This window comes from Calonectris borealis, chromosome 5 (genome assembly GCF_964195595.1).
Source record: "Calonectris borealis chromosome 5, bCalBor7.hap1.2, whole genome shotgun sequence".
Taxonomy (NCBI): domain Eukaryota; kingdom Metazoa; phylum Chordata; class Aves; order Procellariiformes; family Procellariidae; genus Calonectris; species Calonectris borealis.
Genome location: NC_134316.1, coordinates 8,217,347 through 8,236,253, shown reverse-complemented (window position 1 = coordinate 8,236,253; position 18,907 = coordinate 8,217,347). Strand labels below are relative to the sequence as shown.

The 18,907-nt window shown below is 42.9% G+C and overlaps 1 protein-coding gene across 1 annotated transcript in view; it reads left to right on the top strand.

Moving 5' to 3' along the window:
- KCNH5 (potassium voltage-gated channel subfamily H member 5) overlaps positions 1–18,907 on the top strand; it is a 169,409-nt gene that overhangs the window by 134,876 nt on the left and 15,626 nt on the right. The window contains exon 10 of the mRNA XM_075150883.1: positions 2,745–2,941. Within this exon, the coding sequence (XP_075006984.1) occupies positions 2,745–2,941 (197 nt within the window). The remainder of the gene's footprint in view (positions 1–2,744; positions 2,942–18,907) is intronic.

The following is an 18,907-nucleotide window of genomic DNA, read 5'->3' as shown; positions in this document are numbered from 1 at the left end:
CTGGTGGACCTACCAGTTAAATTTTCTGTGGCAACTCTGAAAGGTATTTTTCATTTAGTGGCGCCATGTAAAATCAAACTTGAATGAATAATTACAGCTCTCTACTCAGTGAACTACAGTTAATAGGGATGAAATATAGTACATTAATCTCTGTATTTATGAGAAAAGATATGTTGTTTTGGAGAATCTGGTTGGTTTTGTTTTCACTCAGTGGGTTCCTTAGCACATTCGTAACAGGCAGACAAGACTTGGAAGTGTGTGGGGGAAACGTCAAATTCAAGTACCCTTAAATGCTTCCAAGATTTTATACTTTCTGAAGAGAATAAACCACAATGTAAGAGGAGCTTATAGCTTCACCGTTCAAATCCAGTGACTGATGGCTCATGGAGGAGTGAATAGGTTCAGTTCATCATGTCCCAGCCTTTCTGAGGGACCCAGTGCAGTTCCCTCCTCACTGAACTGAAGACAATGAGATCTTCTCAAGTTTATGAATGGTGATTTCATTTATCCGTGGTTTGGGTACACATTCCGTAACACACCATCATGCACAGTTTCAGAGTGAGCATCCACTGCTTTCAACTTCTCAGCTTAAATTAGCTATGTATTACCTTAAATTTGGAAAGAAAACAAGTATTTTGTTCACATTTTGGTGGGAAAATCGTAATAGTCCCTGTTATTGAATTCTGTCTTTTTAACTGCACTCTGCAGCCACTGAAAGCAGGACTCTACTCTGTCCTGTGTCCACCTCAGAGAGCAAATCCATTAAGCAATTTTGTGCATTTCAGAAATGGTCTATTTTCTATAAATTATGTAACTGTACTGAGTATGTCTGTAAACCAGGTTTTGAACTGTGGGTACAGACAAGGACAATTAACTGCAAAGGGTAATTTCAAAACAGTACATTAGATAAATGGCATGTTACTAGGAAATGCTCTGTGATAAGGAGAGCATTTTAAAGCAACTTGTTTTATAAATTATACTGTCTGTATTATGTATTGTAGTTAATTTTAATTACATCAAAATACATCGAATTGTTTAAAAGCAGTTCAATGAGAATGCAGTTATAACCTTTTTAAGGGATGATTCTGCTATACAGACTTCTTGTTAGGAAATTAAAACAAGGAAATGAAGATAAGGACTTGCACATTTTATTTTACTCTACATGAGAAATGTTGGCTATGTTTTACTAGATACAATACTTAAAGCAGAAATGGAAATAGAGAAATAGAGCCTCTGATCCCAAAAGTAATAAGGTTGGATAAATTATTACTGTGGTCTGTGTTCCCAAAATAGAGTTGAGTGAAATGTTACAAGTTCTTAAAAGAGGAAATATTAAAATGTATTACCTTTTTTATCGCAAAACTGTAAAATCACTAACCTTCACTAAGGGGCTTCTTGAGGTACCTGAAATCAATAGTGATACCACCACTGACTGACTGATTTTAGTTTCTTTTTAATAACTGCTAAAATAGAGAGCTTGGATATCATTGGGGTCTGAAACAAAAAATGCCCTTTGTACCATGGTTTCTGCTTCAGGATTTGTGGTGTCAGCCACAAACCACATGCCATGGCCCTTGTCCAGCCCGTGGCTGGCAAGAAGCTGGGAAGCAAGAGGCAGCTTTTGGATGCTTCAAGGTGCTTTCTGCCGCTGCTTCGTCTCAGAGCAACCATAGGGTCCAAACCTGAAAGCGTCTCTCCAGTCTGCATCCATGCTGGTGTTTTGGCTGGGTCAGGAGTGTGATTTTGAATCTGATGTCCTGATCCTCCTCACTTGTCCTGCTTCGGTGTCTAGCACGGCTGTCTGGGGGTGTGGATTCCTCGCAGAGGGAAGGAAACTGGGGGATGCAGAGGAGCACATCTCATGCACTTCTACTCCTTGGAGCTCTTCTGACTGTGGGACTGGACTACAGCTAGTCCTAAGCCCTCAAAACGTGCAGGGTGAAGGTCAGGTCCTCAGCATCAGCTGTTTTGCTGCACCAATGTAGAAATAGTCTTCAGGTGTAATTTTCACATCTGGTTGAAGTTATTTATATGTGCACGTGTCTTAAGGGGTCAAACCCTTTCTTACTCAGCAGACATTTAAATACAGACTTAAGTGTAAGCCTCTACTTAAGTGGATGTGTTTGGATTTAGAACTAGACTTCTGGATCTGTTTAAGATTTAGAGCCAGTTATCTATAGGTTAAAAGTCACAGGGAGGTTTTTGGTGGGTTTTCAGAAGGAGTGTTGCCCCTCACACTGAAGTAAAAATGTTTAAACGTCCTTTAAACACCCAGGTCCTTAGGCCCTGGAAGCTGGCTCTTGCACCGCACTGCAAAGCCTTGCTGGTGTAGGATCCTAGATGTCATGGGCTTTTGGTGAGAGCGGGGCTCCTAAGTCACTTAGGAACAGACCCTCAGAAATATTCAATCACCTGAACATTAGTTAAGTGCTTACTATATTCAAGAGCCTTTGAAAAATCTATTACCTGCATCTTCAGCTACAAGGAGACCTTTACAATCTGGTTTTTATGCTTTGTGACATTTCACAGAGCAATCTATAAATACCTTAAAAACCTGGGGCTACTGCTAAGGATACTCAAGTACCTCAAATACTTTTAAAACTTTTACCCTTATTAGTTTTCACAGTTGGGAGCTTATGTTAGAATAATTGGAAGCATAAGACAGTTTGGGAAGAAATAATTTGTATGCTGAAAAACACTGCATAAGTTTTACTTTTTAACAAATTTGTCCTGCTGTTTTTCAGGTAAAGGTGATGTGTTTGGTGATATCTTCTGGAAGGAAACCAGTCTGGCCCACGCATGTGCCAATGTACGGGCTCTGACATACTGCGATTTACATATTATTAAACGAGAAGCCTTGCTTAAAGTGTTGGACTTCTATACTGCTTTTGCAAACTCGTTCTCAAGGAATCTCACGCTCACCTGCAATTTGAGGAAACGGGTAAGGCGACTGCTCTTGTTTTCCCCTTTCTCTCACCAAGAGATTGCACACTCTTGCAGACTGTTTGCAGTGTTTAACAACCCCCAATTTACTCTTGATATTTTCAGGTCATTGCAGATTAACTGGCCTTTCAATAAATGTTGTCACTGTTCGTCAATGATGGCTCAATAAAAGTTTCCCGTATATTTGCAGCTCTGAGAAGCAGTCCTAGTAGGGTGACATATGAATTATATTTCTTTTCCTTTTCTTCACAGTTGCTGGTTTGGGACTTTTTTCCCCCCATTGCATAATGGATAAAGTTATATTTTATAGTCTGATAGAATCCAGATTCGGGATTCGTCAGAGGTGAGGTTTCATCTCTCACCTGCTAAGATACAGGTCAGAGGACAGTCTGATGGATCTGCATGGCGTAGACCAACTAAGAGAAATTTATTGATGTTAAATAAATAAAATGTACTCAGCAAAAGTATTGTATTAATACCTGCTTCTCTCACTTGAATTTTAATATGGCAAGGTCAATAAAGCTTGGTAGCGATTTTACATTCATAGCTCACTTCTTAAACTCTCCATCTCATTTTATAATCAATCAGCAATGCTCACTATCCATTAGTCCTTTCAAAGAACACTTCATCTAAAAATTAATTAGCTATAAGGACGTATCTTGAAAACAGGTTAACGGATTCTTTAATTTGCATTGCGGCTGCAAAATTTAATCTTTATGATTTTTTTTTAAGATGGATGAGGGTTATATAAATTTCATTTGCATAGAGAAATCTCATAACAATGATTTATAGATTATTGAGCATTAACTGTGATCCTCTAGCTGCTGAAACACATTTTTCTGCAGCTGTACCTAGGGCATCTCACCTGATACTGTACCGAGCCTACCTCAGTATTTCGCAAGAGAATTTCAGCCTCTACAGGAGTAACAGTTCAAGACAACTAGAATTTTACTTTTCTGAGCCTAGTTCCTTTCTAGCCACTGGAGCATCTTACAAATGCTTCTTTCAAAGGAGTTTTAATTTTCAGTGCATTCCTTGTGCTCATACCAAGTATGGCACAAAATACCCATGGCAAAAAGCAAATGCAAAGGGATTGCAATCCCCCTCTGTCTGTGCTGGAGCCTAAAAGAGCTGAATTATAATCAGGTTTGGTTCCAGCTTGTCAGCTTACCTCTGACTTGAAGCTTGTTAACTCTGCTTCAGACCTGAAAAAGGCCTTTGGGGCTTGAAAGCTGGTTTGGAGCTTCTAGCTTATCGCTTTTCTGTTGATAAGATATCCTCCAAGCCTTGACTTCAGCATCCCCACCCTTGCCATTTTGCCTACCTGCGATGTGCCCCCAGCTACAGTTCCACGATAACAATTCTGCTCAGGCCTTGCTGACGGCGATTTCATGGGACAAGATAATGCCACATACATTGTGCCAAAATGTATTCTTTCGTTCTTAAAACTGTGAACCTGTCATTTCAGCTAGCTTCCTGGGACTCCCCTTCCCCCATTAGCCATGACAAGGTTGTGTACAGCAAAAACGCGTACATATCTTTTCCTGACAGGGCAATGTGCTGGAGTTCAACTCTGTAGTCCAGGGATTGCATAGAGGGAGTAGCCTCCTGGCTGGGTTTTCATGGATTTTCTTCTCTCCCATGCACCTTTTTTTAGGAAAATTGGTTCCCCTGCAGGGCCCTGCCATAGGGAGTCACCCAGGTGGAAACACTCGTGGGGCTCAGGTCCCCAGTACAGATACCTGTATAGCTCAGTGTTAGGTACGTGGACTTTGCCATGGAGGCAGTGACTCAAAACAAGAAGGAGCAGCACTTCTAAAGCAGTGTTGGATTTTGCAGAAGGAAAGGAAATGTTGGTTGGGTGCATGTGTGGGCATTACATGAGAGTGGATGGAGTCAAAGAAGGGTTGTGTCAGTGTGGTACATGCAGGGTGGAGTTCGTTTCACTAAAACGATGACATCCGAGCTAGTCACCAGTCACCTTTATAGCCCATGAGGAATGGTTCCTCCAGAAGGCAATCATCTGGCCCCTCTTCAGTGCCCAATCTAGGATGGGAAAATCATCCCCTTTCTGTTGACTTTTGAGAGAGTCCTTGATCACTAACCTTTAAATACCTGGGTACATCAGATGAACTCCACCTATGATGTCTCCTACAGTTTTACTCACGAACTATTTTGGGAAAAGTCTTACTTCCAGTGTTGCAGTAAGATGTGCTGAGCCGGAGCCTGCTTTGCAGAAATTCTGTGTATTGTTCCTAGGCACAAAATAGATCATGCTACTTTCAACACCAGGGACACAATCTAAGTCCTGTTACATAAAGTTATTCGGGGGATTGTTTCAAACCTCCTATCTGTTGAAAGTATACGTGATTCCCTGTTGGGCACAGAAGTGTTTGTCGGTGAGTTCATCTCTTAGGAAAAGCAGTGCCATCCAGGACGGTTTCATCAGGCGAACAGAAAGCGGTTGTTCAGGCAATGAGACAGGGCTGACACAGCTGCACTGTACTGCAGCAGTTTGTGCTGGAGTCATGTAATCTAAATGGAAAGAAAATCATTGTCTCCTTTAATTGATTTAAGTAGAAATATACTTAGCACTTTTTCTAAGTAGTCATCACTCGTAAGGTTTGGCATTTAATTATAACAAAAATACATTCCTTGCGGTTCTGTGCTGAAGAAAATGGCTGTTCTCACTGTCAAAAACGTATAGACAGAATTGTTCTTTCATCAGGTCTGCTCTTCAAAATATGCATACATGTATGTGGATGCACACACACACACGTTTGTGCTGCATTGTCCCTCAACAAGCACTTAGATGTAGTCCATAGACTGCGAAACAATTTAGACGTTCAAAAGGCTAATAAATTAATAATAGTACTGAGCACAAAAGGTTAGTTCCACATGACAGGGAAGAGAAAGTCACGCTGAAGTGGGAAAATAATGTTTTCTCACTCCCAAATAACATTTAGAGGCCTGGCAGTTGAATGACCTACTTAAGGCATCTGCTCAGCATGCTATTATCAACTCTGGATTTTTGTTTTCTTTTTTGTGCGTTGGGTAGCTCAGCCATCACACTGCATTTATGAGTCCATAAAGTGAGCGTGCCTGCTAGCTTTTCAACCTGCAGTCATCTCTCCTGCCCAGGGTGATGAGGTGACTTTTAATTCGTAATTGCAAAGTACTGCAGCATATCATGTTTCGTGCTCTGAAATCTTTATGGCACATCTAATGTCACTAATGCACACTCCAAGGCAGAACCAGGACTTTGAACTTCTTTTCCAAACAGGGAAAAATAATTAATCTGGAAAGATATTCTTTAAAATCACAATGAGATTACATAGCCGCCTCTGAGGATTGGAAGTTATAAAGCAGTATTTAGGATGTCTTCAAAGAGTTAACTATTGCCTTCTGATGTTGGAGAAGAATATTAATAATGTCTAATTCATTAAGTGCCTTTCAAGATTTCACACAGCTGGAGGAGGGCCTCTCTGCAAGCTTGAACCATGGAGCTTGGCCTGAGGAGGGGAGCCAAGACAGATTTCTAGGAGGTTCAAACCCGTATAAATATATGTACATTTTATTGATGGTCAACATTCAGGAAGGAAGGCCTACATCAAGCTACCAAATGTGTTCCCACAGAAAACAAGTGTTCAGCTGAAATATTTTTAAAGCTCTTTTTTCTTTTTCCCATCATTGCTTCATTTGCACCAGCTAATGCACCATCTCCAGCTAACTGCTACACCACCACGGTCTACGCAAGTGCAACAAAAAAATGAAACTGAAATTTTGGCCCTCCTGAAATCACAGCTAAAATTCTCCTGTGCTTCAGTAAAGCAAAGATTTCCCCCACAGCTTTTAAGGTAGATGGTCACATATTGCTGTTTTCTACCATGAGCAAAATGAGCTGTGTTAAAGAACTGAGTCAGGAGCAGCCAGGGAAGAGATCAATTGTCCGTATAGGACCTCTGGTGCATTTGCTCCTGGAAGGTGTGCTGGAGAGCGAGCGAAGGAGATGTGAGGAGAAACGAGTGCCTTTAAGGCAGTGAAATACCATCCGGAGAGGGTCGTTTCTTTTCCCTGGGATGCTCTTAAAGCCAGGGACAACACTGTGAGCGACTGATGTTATCTAATTCCTCCAACGCAGTGTGAATTTCTCAGGCTTTTTAGCAGGTGAGGGTATCAGACTGTCTTAACACACATCCTGTTTTTCTTTCTATTTCAGATTAGAATAATTTCTTTTAAAATTGGCTTTCTGTTTTTGCTTGAGGTTTTAATGAATCACATGTTGCTTCTTGACTGAATCACTCATCATTTCTGTGTCACATACTTTTTAGAAAAGCTTTATTTTAATTTGAATTCTGCATTCATGTCTCCTAAAAGTGAAGGTTGTACCAAGGTTCATTCAGGATCCCCCTTCTTTTTCATTTTTAAGGCTCTCCAGATGGCATGCTATATTAGTGAGTGTCCTGATGCAGAAGCAATGTCAGAGGCAGAAAGCATTGCTCTGCGTATTGGCCCTGGCTCCTGAAGGTTGCACATATTCTGGAGAACCTGAGGACTTTCGCAGGTTTTGAGCTCTGAAAGCCATTCACAATTATGGCAGCTTAATTCAGAGCTGTTTGTACTTTGCCAGCTGGTGCTCACACTCAGCCCTGATCAGTTGTGGGGAGTGACTTGCTCACACAGGAGGGGATCACAGCATTGTCCTCGGGTAACTCTGGCAAACAGAAAGCTGTGGGGTAACTGTGGAGCAGGACGTGCTGAGCACCTCCTCTGCCCAGTGGTCCCTCTGCACTGGCAGGTCCATCATCCATTTTCACCTTTTATTCATAGAATCATAGAATAGTTTGGGTTGGAAGGGACCTTTAAAGGTCATCTAGTCCAACCCCCCTGCCGTGGGCAGGGACATCTTCAATGAGATCAGGTTGCTCAGAGCCCCATCCAACCTGACCTTGAATGTTTCCAGGGATGGGGCATTGCCTCTCTGGGCAACCTGTGCCAGTGTGTCACCACCCTCACTGTAGAAAATTTCTTCCTTATATTTATTCTAAATCTACCCTCTTTTAGTTTAAAACCATTCCCCCTTGTCCTGTTGCAACAGGCCCTAGTAAAAAGTTTGTCCCCATCTTTCTTATAAGCCCTTTTTAAGTACTGAAAGGCTACAATAAGGTCTCCCCGAAGCCTTCTCTTCTCCAGGCTGAATAACCTAACTCTCTCAGCCTTTCTTCATAGGACAGACGTTCCATCTGCCTGATCATTTTCATGGCCCTCCTCTGGACCCACTCCAACATAATAAGAATTCTATTCTAAAAATAATTCTATTATTTTGTTCTATTAATTCTTTTATTCTTTCATTCAGTCTATTATTGGGAACTTTCTCCATGTGGGACAGTGATGATGTCAAAACCTCTCTGGGAAAGACAAGTTTTTCCATCATTATTAATGAAGAGAAACAGGGGAGGAAAACATGCTGCTTAGGGAGCTGCTGTGACTAATAATGTAGATCTGGTGGGGCTTCAGTGGGGTCCTGGACTCCCGTCCTGTGACGGGGAATGTGCCCACCCTCAGGCTGGTACTCGGTCCTCATCCATGTCTCATTCCTGATACTTTTCTTTTGCATGTGCAGCTTATTCCTCTGCTGGCTTGAGCCAGCGGCAAGGGTCCCAGGGAGTGCAGGATCAAGCCTCTGGAAGGGCAGATCCGACAGATCAATTTCTATTACGGCTTATATGGCCAGCAGGCTTTTGGCATGACTTAACTCAGAGTTTGTTTGTAACTCAATGACTTGCTCAAGCCTATTGAAAATTAATTTGGTCAACTTCTTGATGGCAACACGTATGGCATATTTCCTTTCCCTGTCTGTATCTTTTCAGGGACTCCAAGCATCTGCAGGCTAATACATCCTGCTGCTTGCTGCCCCTAGCTGAGGCAAGGGGACACAGAGGGATTCCCCAGCCCGGCATGGTGACTTCACTTCTCCAGGGCAAAACACAGAGTGACATTAGTCACAGCTCGTAGCTGTGCTGCCCATGACCTTGTGTTCGGGTGTTTACAGCTCTTGCTTCATTACTGCAGGTGCTGATTTTGACTGGGATAGAGTTAATTTTCTTCACAGTAGCTAGGATGGAGCTATGTTTAATAGATAAAGCAAAAGCCGTGCACGCAAGCGAAACAAAACAAGGAATTCATTCACTCCTCATCGGCAGGCAGGTGTTCAGCCACCTCCAGGAAAGCAGGGCTCCATCAGGCGGAACGGTTACTTGGGAAGACAAACGCCATCACTCCGAACGTCCCCCCTTCCTTCTTCTTCCCCCAGCTTTATATGCTGAGCATGACGTCATATGGTATGGAATATCCCTTTGGTCAGTTGGGGTCAGCTGTCCTGGCTGTGTCCCCTCCCAGCTTCTTTTGCCCCCCCAGCCTGCTCGCTGGTGGGGTGGGGTGAGAAGCAGAAAAGGCCTTGACTCTGTCAGCACTGCTCAGCATCCCTGTGTTATCATGAAAACATCCCTGTGTTATCAACCCTGTTTCCAGCACAAATCCAAAACATAGCCCCATACAAGCTACTGTGAAGAAAATTAACTCTATCCCAGCCAAAACCGGCACACTGCAGTAACAGGCAACTCTCTTGTGACCATGGCAAAGGACACCTTTCTGAGCTGTCTAAGCCAAAGGTTAGCCTCTTACTTTTTCTCCTCACTCTCTCCTCACCTGTAACTCCAGCAAAAGTAATGCACCTTGTTCCTTTTTTTTTGGTCTTTTTTTTTTTTTTTAAGCAATAAGGTCAGCTAAGTTTGGGCATAAGGGGGGAATTTGCCTCCTCATGCTCCCACTGTAGAGCTCACAGACTAGCCTTGCCTTTAATTTCACCACATTCCTTTCTCCATCTCCATGTGCGAAAGGAAAGATTGTTTTACCTTGTCTCAGGATGCTTCTGTCCTTTCCTGTTCCTCTCTGGCCTTTAGTTATCTGGGTGTTTTTCTTCTTTTATATGAACATGATGTCCCAGAAAATGAAGACCTATAGCTATAGTTTAGCTCTAGCGACAGTTTAGCATGATTACAGAGCAAATAAGTTATACCCTCAAAAATCAATATGGTTTTATTTTGTTCACATCTTAGCAGACTCTGCAGCCTCCGTTATGCTTGAAGAAGCTTTCGCTTAAGACAATTTTTTTTTTAATTTTTATTGTTTGGCTTTATTGCATTCACAGCTATCTCCAGATATGTTAATATTCCATTGCAGTATTTCCTAAAAGACTGTTTCATTGATTTAGATCTAGTACCACCTCTGATGGTGTCCAGACTTGCATATTGAATGTGCATGGGACAGAAGAGCCCACTTCAAACATTCAAACAACGTGGCCTTGTCCAAACTGCCAGTTGACAGTGATCCCTGGCTGGTTCCTGCCCTGGAATTTCTTGGGAAACTGCTAATGGGTCTGAGCCAAACCCATGTGAGGAATTTATCAATATGGAGAATGGAGTAATTCCTTGTGTATTTGTAGCTGTGTGGTTACAGACAGCCCAGCACAGTCCATGCTACACCTTCTACCATCGAGAGACCTATGTGATTCCTTCTGAGTGAGGATTACAGATCTGAGGCTAGAGTTTTTTCCGCAGCTCTTCCCTCCCATCTCCTGCTCCCCTGGGCAATTCCTTGTGTCTTTGCTCCTCTTCGGGGGCACAGGGATTTTTGAGTTTGAGGCAGTCAAAGCAAGGAAATTAGTCCTTGGAGGACCGTGCATGACTTTGCTAGGTAGAAGAGCAGCATAAAAATTCGAAGAGAAAGCTGCGGCAGCATTAACTTCACCCCTCTGTGCCTCTCTGCCAGACGGCATGGGACAGCTGTCTGTGCAGAGCGATTGCTGTAAAAGCTGTTGGGGGGGTTTGCTTTCTCACTTGTTTTTTGGTAGCTGTGAACCTGACTCTTTTCTGCGTGCCTCACTCCCTTCCCTCTCCTTTTTGCCACTTCATCATCTCCCGTAGAGTGGTCTTTTCTGGGCACCCTTCGGGTCATACGGACCTTGGGAAATTGGGGGTACGGGAGCAATTACACCTCCGAACCCCTCCCTAGAGGCATGGGGGGAGGAGCACAGTGGTTTTCTCTCCTTCGACAAGCACAGCGTGCTCCTTTGGCTGTGACAGCGTTCGTGGATGGGTGCAGAAGTGGGTGAAACCTGAAATCTCTCTTCTCCTTGCCATCTTAAGGACTTGGGTATCTTAGTGAGTGTTTAAATACTTACCTGAAAAACAGGGCACTGTATATCCGCTGGGGTCTTTGGGAGGCCTGGGATAGTATGGATTCATGGCACAGTCTGGATTAATATGTTTTGCCTTTAGACTGCAGGCAGATGCAGAGATTAGCCAATGCACTATCATCTTTAACAGTGTTTTAGAACCACATTAATCCCACAGGGTACCAGCAGGCCCCTAGTCTATTCTGAATATAATCTCTAAATTAAATACTTTCCTCAGAGGTCCTGACCGTGCTTCTGTGGGAGCAAGAGGCAAAGCACCATCAACTCTGTTAAAAGTAGGACTGAGCCCAAGTCTGATAATCCTTTGGCATTACAGAGGTAGACTTATTTTTTCCTGAACATGTAGCTTCTCTGTCTAAATCTGAATCAAAAGGACATTTGATCTTGTTTGTCAGGCTATTATTTTACTGTTGTTTTTTCTTGAGAAATGCAAGGCAATTTAGCCTTTTCATTCAAGGATCTTTAAACAGTATGGTATGGCTGCAGAAAAAAATCATGTGTGCTGATGTGCTGCTTTCTGCATGTAGGGACTCAGCAGCTGTTATAAAAGGCACTCTGCTGATTTACCCCAGCAAAAGTTATGAGCATCTCTTCTTCAGGCAGGCAGTGCAAACCGAGTGATTTATTTGTGGACAGATCATTAAACAGGAAATGTCAGGGATGGGCAGCGTCCATAGGAAAACAAAAGTGTAAACTGGCTATGTTAGAGTGAAGATCCAGATTGACAATGATTTGCTATTGTGCTTTTTGTGAATTAATACCATTTTCTTGCTTAGAAAGCTGTCACAATTAAGAGACTCTCCTTAGTTGACTCAGAAAGCCTTCTGCAGGCTGTCTGCTAGTATCGATTCAGGGCAGTGTTGGTTGCACAGGACTTGAATGATGATAAAAAAATAAATCAAAGGTTTACTATTTTTAATCTTGTAAATATTAAAAAATAAATATTTTGTGTTCATCTCCCCTCATCGATAAAAATTGATGCTTTTAATCTCTTCCAACTGCTAGGAAAGGGGAGGGAACATGCATGGTGCAATGGGAAGCAACATTGCCATTTCATTTTTGATTGCCAGTTAAGAGGGTTTTTATCATCAGCCTCCCCGTGTTTTGATGTTATGATGAACACAGGCACCGGCAGCTCAGCCAGCAGCAGACCCAAGCGGATCACCGTCCCTGTCCCTGAGCTTCCCTCGTGGGCTGTTACTTTGCCAGGCTTAGCTCTGCAGCAGGCTCTCTTTTGGGCAGGCGTCCTAACAAAGCCGATCTCCCCATAGCTTTGTGTGACTCTGGTGCCTAATAAGCCATGGGAGTGTTACAAATGCATTTGTGTTACCGCTGAGAGTAGCCAATTTATTTTGTGATGCCCTCAGTGTGCCCAGCAGCTGCCACTGCTGCTTGTGGGCCACCTCCATTACCTACAACTGTGCTGAACGCTAAGGCCACCGGCATCCTAGCAGGTAGGATTTGCACAGAAAGTGGGGAAGGAGGTCTGTTGTGTTATCTCACACCCCTCCAAACAGTTAGCCCAGAGCAATGGATTTCTTCAGGCATGGGCTGCTGAGCCTAATTACCATATAGATCTATAACTTTTCCAACCGCAAAAAAAGGGGGAGATGTTACAAAACTGAGATGATTAATTCCAAGTGCTCTGGTTGCTTCTGTTGTTGCTTCCTGGAGCAGAACGCCAGACGTTTTAGTAACACAGCACAGCATGACTTGCAGGTATAAAAATGAGTTTCTACACCAGACTTCTCACTCCCCAAACCTTACTTCTTCAAGACTGGGAATGCCAATTGCAATGCACCCAAAACCATGGCTGGGAAAAGAGAACTTCTGCCTGTTTGTTGGGATCATATAAATTAATTCCCATAGGCTTCACAAGGAGCAGATAGATCTTTAGAATTACCCAAATAGGAGTTTTCTGGCTCTGCCCAAAATGGGATCCATTTTGTCCAATCTAGAAATGATCGGTAACAATTTCACAGCTGTTTTGCACTGGAGAGAGCACTGATTTTATTCTGGTCTCCTCCTCTCCGAACAGGTTTTTGCCTTGGCTTGCACAGAAAGGCTCCTCACCAGTTACATACTGTAAGCATGTGAAATGCTAAACAAAACTCCCTGCATAAGGTCTTTCTTTTCTGTGCAAGTATAAATCCATCCATCTATTGTTTTGCAGCACACACTTCACAGATGCAGTAATAGCCAAACCTGCTGGTTCAGCATGTGATAATCATTGCAGCCGTGCAAATCCTAGATTTACCTTACTTTGAATGCTATTTTGGGGCTGCCTTTTACAGCAAAGAAACAGTGCATGTAGGAAAGTATTAAATTGTACACAAAGTGCAAGAGAAACTTTGTGGGGAAGTTTGCATGAATCCTACTAGTTTTAGTTAAAAATAAAACCCAGCCTGTCACTTCCAACTTAATGATGGCTGATTGACTGTGCCTTTTTTAATTGGCAGCCAGTTGCTGTGATTAGCAAGCTGCCTCCGTTTAGGTCCCATGCAAAGGAAGTCTGGAGAGCAATCTTGAGACTAGCTGACCTACACATATGCCAGAGCGGGGCATAGCTGTCGGGAGGGACGGGGAGGTTCTGAGAAGCACCTGAAATAAGCTGAGTCTCCTGTTATTGCACTTTTGAGCAACTTGCTGAAAGGCAAAAATCTTCCCTGTGTTTAGGAAGAAATTATTTTATTAATCCATGTTTTTTCCTCATATTTTTACTTCTCAGTTTTCACAGCCCTAATTTGTTTCCCTTCCTAAAGATAACAAAAACATAATATAGTTTTCAGTTTCTGTATAAGCTACTGTTAAAAAAAGGAGCGTGGTGTAAGCAGTTATAAAAGTCTCTGATTCTCTTAATTCCATTAGTTAAACTGTCAGTGGTCTTTTGAACTTTGGGACCTCCCCTCTCACTTTTAGGTGAATTTTAGATTATTTCATTAGTACTCCACAAAGCTGTCGCAGCTGCCAAAAAGATTTTGTATAGCGCTTCCTATCTAAATGTTTCCATCAGTCACTGTGCCTCCAGAGCACCTCTCCGTGCGCTGTGAGTACATATCCCTTTTGGAAACAGTCCATTGTCCTCTGTTTTTTATTACGGACAGCACTCCTGTTACCACAGGAACGGGCTTTGGCTTTTTCTGAGAGCCTAAAACACTTTGCACTCCCTTAAAAATGTGAAAATGGAGACCTAAGCAACCAGCAGATGACAGCAGCAAAGAGCAGGCATTTCTAAGCAGGATATTTCTACCAGTCAGCTGAAATGTAGCATTTTTATTAAGATTAGCTTTGCTTTTCCGTTCGTGCCCATCACTTGTCCCTCAGTGCACAGGCATCCAGTTTTCCTTCTCCATGTCCCTGACCTCATCAGAGCATCCTGGCATCTCAGCACTTAATTTCTGTGTCTAGCCTCACTATTTTCACCGATTCTGCTTTCCTTGACTGCCTGCCATTGTAATGAATTTCCATCTCCATCAAGTGTCTAAGGCAAATCCATTTTTAAATGGAACAGTTGTTGGTAGTTCAGAGCAGCTCAATTATGAATGACCCCCATCCTTCTCCCAGGCTGTATTAGCTCTCCTGCCGAAGAAAGCCTCAGTAGAAGTGTAAATGGATGAACTGAATCATGCATGTTTTTCATGTGTTATTAATCGTCCCTGTTTCCATTTATTAAAGGACTTAGCCAATAACCTCAAGATGTTCTACAACAGTACATGAATAATAATATACAAGCTCAACGCAGCCATGCATTAATATACCAACTGATGCCTGACTGATCCGCATGAACCATTAGCCATAACTTTAAGCGTTTGTCAGAAATTTTGAACGAAGGCACTGTTTGCCCTGTGGTTCATCAGTAACGTGTCCCATGAAGAGCTTCCTCCCAGGCCAGTTGTGCTCAAATTCAGTCCAACGTGTCAGATAGCTGCTAATAGGGTAGATAAGGACTCTGCTGGGACAGAGATTGACCTTGCAAAATCCCCAACAGCCGCCTTTAACCTTGCTAGCCTTCTTGTGGGCAGATGCTCTTGCTCCGTGGATCAGCCCTGCCCCATGGGTGGAACATCTGGCACAGCTGCACATCTGTAGGCATTCTCTAGCATCTAAGGTGGGTGCCAGACCCCGCTGAGAAGTGTCAGCCTCCTAGAAATGCCTGGACAAGGCTTTCCTGGGAGAAGGTGTCTTCTGTGGGAAGCTTAGGGGTTAGCTGGATTTTTCAGGCACCAGAAAAAAAATCAAACCATAGAAAAACAGAGAGGATGTTTTAGCCAAAGTCTTAGAGGTGAAAAAGACCTCTGGGAAGCAAACGTAGCATCTGAGATGAAAAGTAACAGAGCCAGAGGTAGAGATCTGTACTTCTGTCCGGTGTCTCTCTGCATCCTTCCAGCAGCGTTTATCCTGTACCAGCTGGTGTTCTCTTAATTGTGTGTGCACAGGGAGTGGTAGAAAGCATACAAACAGTGTGTAAACAGGGTGCAGCATAGTCACAAGTGGGGAAATACAGAATCATCAATGTTGTCGATTGCAAAGACCTCTTATTTGTGCAGGTACAGGGTTTTCTTACTAGCCCCAGGCAGGAAGAGGGGGCAAATCAACTGGACTGACTCCAGTTTTACATGAGGAGGTCATTTATGATCACTTCTAAAGCCACATTTGCCAAAGTATACAATAGCGAGGATTAAAAACTGATTTGTTTGGGTCTGGAGCAATGAGATAAGCTAAGACTGCAAAAACAGCAGGCTCAGCCCCTAAGGAGCATCCTGTATCAGTGTGTAAATACATGGATAGGAACATAAAACAGTGCTGATGAGCTTTACAGAGGTCCACATCTAGAAAAGAAGTGATGGCTGTGATACAGGTATTAGGGAAGATCACCAAGAATCACATGAAAAAAATTGAAGAACCTTTTCCCCAAGAATAGACTAAATGCCGGGACACAATAGAATGATACCCACAACTAGGATATAGCCAGATCATTAAAATCCTCCCCAGCAGAGCCTTAGCTTGTTGCCTGAAAGCCCAGGGATTGATTTAATGCAGTCAGTATGTAAATGGGAAGGAAATGGCTCTTCACCACACCATCTGTTTATCCCATCCCCATAACCCCACTAGTTAACTCTTTTGTGCTGTCTCTTCCTCTTGCTGATACCCTTCAGAAATAAATACAAAGCTCTGCAGAGTCACCGCTTGTCGAGTTCCTCAGTCACATCTTCTGAGGTTAGAAAAAACATCTAATGGTCCCTTTGGGGACAGGCAGAGCACTTTGTCCGCCCTGGGTGTTTGTCATGTAGGCAACCCACTGGTTTTGCCCACAAGAGACTCCGATACAACTATCATTAGCAACTTCATTTCTGCACAAGTAACCTTCAGGGAACAGCACGCCTCTCTTTGCGGTGAAGTTTCACATGGCTGATGCTGTCGTAGGAAGCTCACTAGTTGGTGGATAGCTCTCCTCCAGGCTCTTCTGGCTGTGGGTGATTTTCCTTGACTTTCTGCCCCAGAAAGGAAGAGATCTTCGCTAGTGCAGATTCAGGTACGAGGAAACATTAGCAACATCATTGAAATGGGCTCTTAAAATGCTCTCTTAAAAATTTTTCATTTGATTATGCCATAAATGGAAGGCCCCTGCTCTGCTGACAATTACAGATGCCTCTGAAAAACTGTAATTCCTTCAATCTCTTGAGCTAAAGCACCCTCAGTGGCAGCTCTACGCCAACGACTTTTGGCTAAAGGGAAATGCTTAGGTGAAAGTAGCACATCCTCTTCATAGTGTATTTCTTCTTGACTGGATACTCTTCAATGTTTGCAAGCTTATGTCTTGGGTCTTTCGTTCTCCTCAGGGGGTTCCTCCCCACTGAAGCACGGGCTGTGATCATGTTAAAGGCAATTACAGTATGTTTCAACAGCCAGCACTGCTTACTCACACACTGCCAACTGAGAGCTCTCAACTGGGAAAATTTTAGCTCTTGCTGGGTGAGATGTTTCACTTGAAGAATCGCAGGGATACTTGTTAAGGTTATTTCACAGAGCCTTCTATAGTTAAATGAAGTAGATATTAAAAGTTTAAGTAACCTTTTGGTCTTTTTTCCTGTTAAATTGGGATTTCCCAATGGTTTAACTGAGTTATTTCGCATCTGTTACGCAGTGGGCTGACCCTGTCTTTCAGTCAGTGAATGGCCTGCCAGAGGTGTTCATCTTTTCCGAGTCTTGGTTTCAATTTAAAAGAATCGCCAGGTCACACTGCCAGTGGATTTTGTGCTGAGCTGAGAAGCAGAGATGTGAGTTGCTGAATTGCCCCAGCTCATTCTCCCTTGCAGCATCCCTGTGGCTTCGTTTGCAGGGCATCCCGTGGGGAAGGTAGGCACATGGGTATACGTCCAGCGGTCTTTTGAGCTTGGCTTTCATCCGAAAGATCTGTAGAAAGGGAGTGAGCTCTGGCAGCACTTCCCTGAATTTGGTCCAGGCAGGTTCAGTCTTCTCTGATATGGCAATAGGCTGGGTCAAGAAGGAAAACAAGTAACTCTGAGGTAATTTTGGCATGGCTGGCTGGCTGAAAGCAGAACCATGGTGCAGTGTGAGCTTTGGGCTTGAAAGCAGCAGAGCCAGATTAGAGCAGTTCTGAACTGAGCCTAGTTAATCCTGCCTTTCTGCGAGGGAACACTCAACGCTACAACAGGGGTCCTTGTGCCCCTCTCTGTGGTGTGGCATAGACATGCCCTCACTTTCAGCCCCACAAGCATTTAAAAGAACAGGTCCTTGACTGGGGTCTAGAAGCAAATAGGAAACAAGCAAATGACTACCCAACCACCAGCCTAAATCTGCTCCACTCAGGAATACTGCCATGTTTTTGAATTAGCTTGAATCTGGCTCTCCCCACCAAACTACTCTCCACTGTTAGACCTGGTTCAGGTGAGGAATGTCTGACAGTGACAGAGCAGCATGTTTTACCTCTCTGTTTTGTAATATGGAAAGATACAACAAGGTTTGATGCCTTGGCTCTTCGAGGTACAGAGGCTGCCCATTTTCCTTTTCATTTGGGTCTGTTCATATGTTCTGCCCTTCAAAATTATTTCTTCATTTCTGACTCATCACTTCCAAACAAAACTGATGGTGTTCTACATCGCATGGCACTGGAAGTGCATTGTTTTAATTGAAGGTCCTGTTATAAAAGCTTTTCAATAAATTAACAAAACTTTGAAAATGATGAAGTGAACAAAGAGAGTAGCTGGTAGCACATTCCGTATAAAACCAAAATTTCTGAAAGCCAGGTAGAATGTCCTCAATGTCAGAAGCAAGGCTGATAACAAGAGGTGTTATCTTTTGTTAGACCAGTGGATATAGCTGGAAAAAAATCAACAAGCTTTTGGTTGCAAAACACTTTTTCAGGTCTGACGACTTCAGATTAAATTTCAGGCACTTTATAGTCTGGTACAGTAATATTTAAGGAAAAAAAACCCATAATGATTCCAATTAATTTAAATTTCCACTTAGAGAGGAGAGAATAGTTCATTTTGGGAATAATTTGCAATTCTTTTGCTGATGTTTTACTTTGTAAATGGAAAGTCTGTCTTAGACATTTATTGAGACCATTTGGTCTTCAGGCAGAAACCCGTAAGAGGCAAAAACACAGAGAACAAAACATGAATTCTGCAAATCCTCTGGGCCCATGTTCTATGCGGTTTTGTGCTAGGGATATGCAGGAATAAT